The sequence below is a fragment of the Carcharodon carcharias genome, chromosome 4, assembly GCF_017639515.1.
Source record: "Carcharodon carcharias isolate sCarCar2 chromosome 4, sCarCar2.pri, whole genome shotgun sequence".
Taxonomy (NCBI): Eukaryota; Metazoa; Chordata; class Chondrichthyes; order Lamniformes; family Lamnidae; genus Carcharodon; species Carcharodon carcharias.
Window position 1 is genome coordinate 72,459,486 of NC_054470.1, and position 7,685 is coordinate 72,467,170.

At 41.2% G+C, this 7,685-nt stretch overlaps 1 protein-coding gene across 1 annotated transcript in view; it reads right to left on the reverse strand.

The window, feature by feature from the left end:
- Window positions 1-6,782, reverse strand: part of LOC121276758 (gonadotropin-releasing hormone receptor-like) — a 30,876-nt gene extending 24,094 nt beyond the window's left edge. Inside the window, exons 1-3 of the mRNA XM_041185304.1 lie at window positions 6,717-6,782; window positions 2,929-2,988; window positions 2,295-2,351 (exon numbers count right to left, since the gene is read on the reverse strand). Of these exons, the coding sequence (XP_041041238.1) occupies window positions 2,295-2,351; window positions 2,929-2,988; window positions 6,717-6,782 (183 nt within the window). The remainder of the gene's footprint in view (window positions 1-2,294; window positions 2,352-2,928; window positions 2,989-6,716) is intronic.
- Window positions 6,783-7,685: the final 903 nt, after the last annotated feature.

The following is a 7,685-nucleotide window of genomic DNA, read 5'->3' on the forward strand; positions in this document are numbered from 1 at the left end:
CTAACAGCACTGTGGGTGTACTTACACCACGTAGACTTCAGCAGTTCAAGAAGGCAGCTTACCAGCACCTTCTCAAGGGAAACTAGGGATGGCCAATAAATGCTGGCCTAGCCAGCGAAACCCTCATCCTGTGAATGAATATTAAAAAAAGCTCAGAGAGTGGTGGACCTGTGGAATTCTCTACCACAGAGGGCTGTGGAGGCCAAGTCATTGAATATATTTAAGAAGGAAATATATATATTTCTAGATTCTAAAGGCATAAAGGGGTATGGGGAGAGAGTGGGAGTATGGCGTTGAGTTAGAGGATTAGCAATGATCACACTGTAGGCTCGAAGGGCCAAGTGACCTACTCCTGCTTCCATTTTTCTATGTTTCTATGTTTCTATGTTATACTCCATTTGCCAGGTCTTTGCCCACTCACTTACCTATCTAAATCCCTTTGTAGCCTCCTTGTGTCCTCTTCACATCTCACTATCCTACCTATCTTTGTGTCATTAGCAAATTTAGCAACCATACCTTTGGTCCCTTCATTCAAGTCATTTAAATAAATTGTAAAAATTTGAGGCCCCAGCACTGATCCATGTGGCACACCACTCATTACATCTTGCCAACCAGAAAAAGGCCCATTGGTGCCTATCCTCTGTTTTCTGTTAGTTAGCCAACCTTCTATCCATGCCGATATATTATCCTCTATACTGTGAGCTTTTATTTTTTGCCATTACCTTTGTATGGCATCTTACCAAATGCCTTCTGGAAATCTAAGTACAGTATACACTGGTTCCCCTTTATCCGCATATGTTACTTCTTCAAAGAATTCCAATAAATTGGTTAAACATTATTTCCCCTTCACAAAGCCACGTTGAGAGACTTGGGTGGGGAGGGCTCAGGTCTTGTGAACCACAATGCAATGCAGGAGAAGTGTGGGTGCTGAGGCAGTCTGGTTGGAAGGCTTGCCTCAATTCTTAGGAGCAGCAACCCAGCCCCCAGCATTGTTTTTATGATCCTTAAGCTGCATCCCTCACCCCCTACTCCCCCATGCCCCTCCATTCCACTTCATAGTCTCCATGCCCTGCCATGTTTCCTCACATACCCCATGTCCAGTCATATTCCCCATGTCCCTCATAACCCCATGCCCTTAGACGAATGTGTGGCTGGAAACATAGTGCAGAAGAGAGAGTTTTAAATTCCTGGGTCATTGGGACCAGCTTTGGGTGAGATGGGACCTTCACACGCCAGACAGGTTGAACGTAAACAGAGCTGGGACCAATTTCCTTGCTGGCTGATTTGCACGTACTATTGGGGAGGGTTGAAACTAACTTGACAGGGGTGTGGGAACCAGAGGTAATATTAACAAGGAATACCAAGTTGTACAGAATGCTGGGAGCGATATTAGCACTAGAGTAGGTTTTAGTACGTTATTAGGTGGTTTCAGAGTAAGGTAAAGTTTAAATTAGGGTTACTGTACATGTATATGCATGTGCAGGATGTGGTAAATAAGAGTTGGTGAATTGCAGATGCAGATAGACAATGGAAATTTGATGTTGTGACTATAAGCTGGCTCATAGAAGAGCAGATTGGTTATTAAATATTCCTGTATACAAGGTGTTCAGGAAAGATTGGAAAGTAGAAGGGGTGGCAGTATTGGTTAAGGAGAACATTGCAATGCTGGAGGGAGAGACTGTCCCAGAGGGGTCAAGGACAGAATCTATTTAGCTAGAACTAAGGAATAAAAAAGTTGCAATTATATTGCTTGGTGTAGTCTACAGGCCACCAGCTAATGGGAAAGATGTAGAGGAACAGATTTGCGAGGAAATTACAGAGAGGAGCAAGAATTCGAAAGTGGTTATAATGGGGAACTTTAATTATCTGAATATAGACTGGGATAGTAATAGTGTAAAAGGCAGAGAGAACCAAGAGTTCCTAGAGTGTGCTCATAAGAATTTTTTACTGCAGTATGTTTCCAGTCCAAAGAGAAAAGAGGCATTGCCAGACATGGTTATTGGGAATAAAGTAGGCCAAGTGGATCAAATGTCAATAGGAGAATATTAGGTGTTTAAGTGTTGGAATGTATTAGAGTACTTTTCTCATTGGGTTAAGTGCTTTCATGCATTCAAAACTGGTGTAAACACTGCTTGGAATCTCTAGTGTAATAATTTGAAGTGATTTAAGTTCCCAGTTAATTATTCTGACTCTGGATTATCTCTTGTCCTTTTCCATAGCCAACCTAAACCTTATGATCCAATAATGATGCTCACCTAATATTCTCCTATTGACATTTGATCCACTTGGCCTACCTCATTCCCAATAACCATGTCTGGCAATGCCTCTTTTCTCTTTGGACTGGAAACATACTGCAGTAAAAAATTCTTATGAGCACACTCTAGGAACTCTTGGTCCTCTCTGCCTTTTACACTATTACTATCCCAGTCTATATTCAGATAATTAAAGTTCCCCATTATAACCACTTTCGAATTCTTGCTCCTCTCTGTAATTTCCTTGCAAATCTGTTCCTCTACATCTTTCCCATTAGCTGGTGGCCTGTAGACTACACCAAGCAATATAATTGCAACTTTTTTATTCCTTAGTTCTAGCTAAATAGATTCTGTCTTTGACCCCTCTGGGACAGTCTCTCCCTCCAGCATTGCAATGTTCTCCTTAATCAATACTGCCACCCCTTCCACTTACTTTTTCAGAACAGAGCTCTACGATGAATCACTGCAGTAAAAACACATTTATATTACATTACAGTTCTATTAGTGACATTTGAAGTTGCCAAGTCATTTAATATTTACCTGTGAGAATGTTCCTAATTCCTTAATATGCTTCCCTCAGTGGTCATGAGCTGTCAATGAGGCAGGGATTTTTAGGGCTTTCCAAGCAGAGGGAAAAAGCATGTGGGGGGAAATTCAAATTTTCTATAGGGCTCACAATAGCGACCCATACCTCAGAAGAAGTGTATGCGGGTTTGTGATCCAAGGCCTTCCTGATCTACAAAAAAGCCACAAGAAAATCGCATAGGGTTAGAAAGGGAGAAGAAATTCATTTTTTATGGTCAAAAACTTCAAGGATTCAGGTTTCCCAACCCAAATCCCACCTCCATCGGGAGAAGAAAATCCAGGCTTTTGTATTTCTGTTTATTGTAAATAACTAACTTGCATTTATATTATACCTTTTGTGTCCTCAGAATGTCACATAGCCAATGAATTACTTTTGAAGTATAGTCACTGCTGTTATGCAGACAAGTGCAGTAGCCAATTTGAACATAGCAGGATCCCATAAGAAAGCACATGAGGTAAACGACCTTTCTTATTGATGTTGGTTGAGAAAATTGACTAGGAACACCCAGACAACATGGCGCTCTGCTTCCAGTAGTTCCATGGAATTTTTTGGCCCATCTGAGATGGCAAGTCTCAACTGAAAGGTGGCACTACAGACAATGCAGCACCTCCCGAAGAACCAGTTTAGATTATTTGTTCAAATCCAAGGACTGGGTCTCAAATTCATGACCTGCTGATTCATAATTCTGCAAGTGTTGAAAAGCAAAATACAGTCTTTAACCTGTGAGCCCTTATTTCAGCCTTTCATACTGTTAACTCAGTTGCAATGCCCTTGACATTTTGGATTGCCCAGTAATTCATTATCAGGAAAAAACAGCTGATTCTCTTTCATGCTGATGTGGTGGCTGAGACAAGACATGACAACGCTCATGACCTTAACTTGCCTGAACAGATTTGGAGAAGGCATTAGTTTTGCAAATACCAAATATTGAAACTAAAATGAGAACATTTGCCAATACCAATCTGCATCAGCTTGGTGGTAGTGCTTTCATCATTGAGTCCAAAGTTTGTAGGTTGAAGTCCCATTCTAGAGTCTGAACTCCCAGGGGGTCATAAAAGATCCCATGTTACTATTCGAAGAGGAGCAGGGAAACTGTACAATATATCCTGGCAGATACTTATCCCTCATCCAACAGCACTTTTAAGACAGGTTATCTGGCCATTGTTATATTGCTATTTGAGGGACATTGCAGTGTGCAAATTGACTGCCATGCTTCCTATATTACAACAGTGACTACACTTCAAAAAATGTATTTGATTGGCTGTAAAGTGCTTTGGGATGTCCTGATTTTTATGTGGGTTGGTTTAGAGCTGATATTATCAGATGCAGAGCCAGTTCAGGAGGGGTTTCTCAGTTGTATTCAGTGGCTCCATGATTCTAGGAAGGCACCAGCTGCAGCAGGAGCGGTTAGTGCAGACATTCTAAACGTTGAATTTTATTGTTAATTGTATGTAACTTCTTAGCTTGGCTTTGTTTATTCATTCATTGGTGTCATCTTCCTTCCCGAAGATTGACTGCCATGGATCTCCAGCTCTGTCTGTTCTATGTTGCCCTTACACATTCCACATTGGTCAACTGCATTCAGGTCATTATATCCTTCACCTGTTTTCTCCTCTACTTCCGTCTTCTGTGTCTTCTGTTGACCTATTCTTCTAATAATTATCTCTGTTTACCATTTGCTGGGATGATGTGACCAAAATATTGTATCTTTCCCTCTTTAATGTTTTGCCCTAATTTCTACCTTTTCTCCAAACATTTCCAGTACTTCCTTACTGGGCTCAGACTTTTGTTCCAGGTCAGGTGTGCAGATATAGGAGAATTTCAGGCTCCAGGGACCCAACCTTTAAAAATAGCTGCCCGGACATCGGACTTTCAGTCTGGTGGACGTAGGCAGGATTTGAAGTTGGAATGGGTAACCCAGGAAGAACTGAGGAAGTTGCCTAGTATGCAAGGCTAGCATGCAAGTACAGCAAGTAATTAGGAAAGCTAACAGAATGTTATCATTTCTTAAGAGGGGAATTTAATATAAAAGTAGGGAGATTATGCTTCAGTTGTACAGGGCACTCGTGAGACCACATTTGGTTAACTGTGTACAGTATTGGTAACCTTATTTAAGGAAGGATGTAAATGCGTTGGAAGCAGTTCAGTGAATGTTTACCAGACTAATACCTAGAATGGGTGGGTTGTCTTATCAGGAAATATTGGACAGACTAGGCTTGTATCCACTAGGGTTTAGATGAGTAAGAGGTGACTTGACTGAAACATAGAAGATCCTGAGGGGTCTTGACGGGTGGATACGGAGAGGATGTTTTCTCTTACGGAAGAAGCTAAAACTAAGGGTCACTGTTTAACAATAAGGGGTCGCCCATTTAAAACAGAGATGAGGTGAAATTTTTTCACTCAGAAGTTTGTGGGTCTTTGGAACTCTCTTCCTGAAAAGGTGGTGGAAGCAAAGTCTTTGAATATTTTTAAGGCAGAGGTGGATACATTCTTGGTGAGCAAGGGAGTGATAGGTTATCGGCGGTAAGTAGGATGCAGATGTCAGGTTACGATCAGATCAGCCTTGATCTTATTAAATGGCGGAGCAGGCTTGAGAGGCTGAATGGCCTACTCCTGCTCCTTGTTCATATATTTGTATGCCAGAAGTGGAGGTGGTCTGAGCAGAAGGCCTGGCTCAGGGCTCTGGCACTATGTCCAAAGTTTAAAAATAAAGATTAAAACAAGGAACATCCCTCCAGCTCTCACCCCTCACCATCCTCACCCTCCAAAAACTCCCCATGCCCCAACCATGCTAAACCATACTATCTCATGCTCCCCATCCATCCCATCATACCCTTATACACTCCATGCCAATCCACCTCAATGGACCCTTTAAAGCCGCTATGTCAAACTATGACCCTTTACCCACTCGACATGGCCTCTTGATAGCCTCTATGCCAACCTATGCCCTCCACTCACCCTTCTATGCCACCTATATCTTGCCACGCACCACCATGGGCTATGAATGTTGAGTTAAACAACTTCAGACCATTCTGCTGTCAACACATTCTGCTATTTTGCTTTCAGACAGTGCTGACCTTTATTCTGCTATTAACACTTACTCTGGGCCAATGCTTTGTTCCTTTATTTCTACCTTTCCTACTCTCTTTGCCTTTTGTTCCTCAACATCTTTGTTATTTAATCTCCCAGTCCCCTACCCTATCCCTGACCTTCTCCTTTTGCTCTACCTGATGCTTTTTCAACAGCATAAAACCCATCACATTTCTGTTGCCCTTCAGTTCCAAAGAAGTGTCATATTAGACTCAAATGTCAACTATGTTTCTCTCTCCACTGACGCTGGCCAGACATGCTGAGTTTTACCAACACTTTCTGTTTTTATCTCAGACCTTCAGCATTCTCTTTTTTGTTTTTATTCTACTATCACTTTCTCTATCCCAAACAGTAACTAGTTAAAATGCTCACATGCAAAGACAATAGTCAGACACTTTCTCAATCTGTGCGTAGCGGTGTTCAGTTTGCATTAATGGTCTGGATGCAAATGCAACTGATTTTCCTTGCTCCATGGGGGCCCTGCTTCACTGATGTTGCACTGCAGGGTGATTTTGTTGTTGGCATCATAGCACCTCAGCATTGGTGTTGTCGTAACTAGTTGTTTGAAGCCACTGAATATATTTATTGTTCTGTGCCCCACCACTGAACTTCCTTTGCAGTGAGCCTACATAGATGTTCACCCTTTGTTGTCAAATTAGACAAGAAATTGGCTAGGTAGTTCACAACTGCAACAAATCGTTGAACCACCTTCACATCTGTTGGTGGCTGCATCTCTGTTACAGCTCATAATCTATTCTGATAAGATGAAGTCCTTTAGCAGTCAGTACATGACCTATGTACTTGACTTGAGTCATCTTCATTTGCAGATTTTTCTTGTTCAGCTTCAAGTCCATCTGGTGAGCTTCCTCCAGCAGTTCTAGATTTCAGTCATGGTCTGTGATGGCTTCTTCTCATGTCTCTGCATCCATAAGCTAGCAGATCATCCATGATTGCTTCCACACCTGATACATCATTGAATATCTCATGCTGACTACATTGGTACTCTGCCACAGAAGTAGAGATGCATATTCATAATGCAAATATAATATATCATTTGCATGTTTGGAGTCTTTATGTGGCTCCTCCATGGGGTCACAGTCAATGAAAGCAAAAGCGTACCTCCCATTGAAACACAGAGACGGGTGATGTTAAAATGTCTAAAGGGGCAAAGTAAAAACATTGTAGCTACAGGGCTGACCAAAGCGACGGCGGGTTCGAAAGCTGGGTGAAAATCCATTCAAATTGACAAGTTGATAGGACTCCTTCATCATTTGAAATGTGTTGATGTCAATTAAAAGTAATATTAAAATATACACATCTTTATTATTAAAACAGATACAATTAGGAATAAAAAACCCAAAATAAAACACACACTGATAAAACATAAGCGAAGCTGTAAAAGTGGAAAAAAAGTGAAAATATGGACAGGCGACAGTCAACTGTCCCTAAGAATCTGTAGAACCTGAAACTTTAAGAGCATAGCAAGTCTCGTGGTTTGATAGGCAAAAATTATTTTGAAATGATCAATCCGTCAAAACCTCATCAATGAATTATTCTGTTTGTACCATTTACCTCGCGAGCTTAGCGTGAAACCAAAAAATTCCACATTTCTACTGTCAGTTAGAGCTTTGATTTTATCTGTCAAATGTTGGTATTTCTTGACCTTCCCTTCTGTAAGGAATTATCATTGTCTTTGAATCTAATTGTAACGTCTATGACAGACACCTTGTCACCTTTACAAAAGATTATATCTGGTT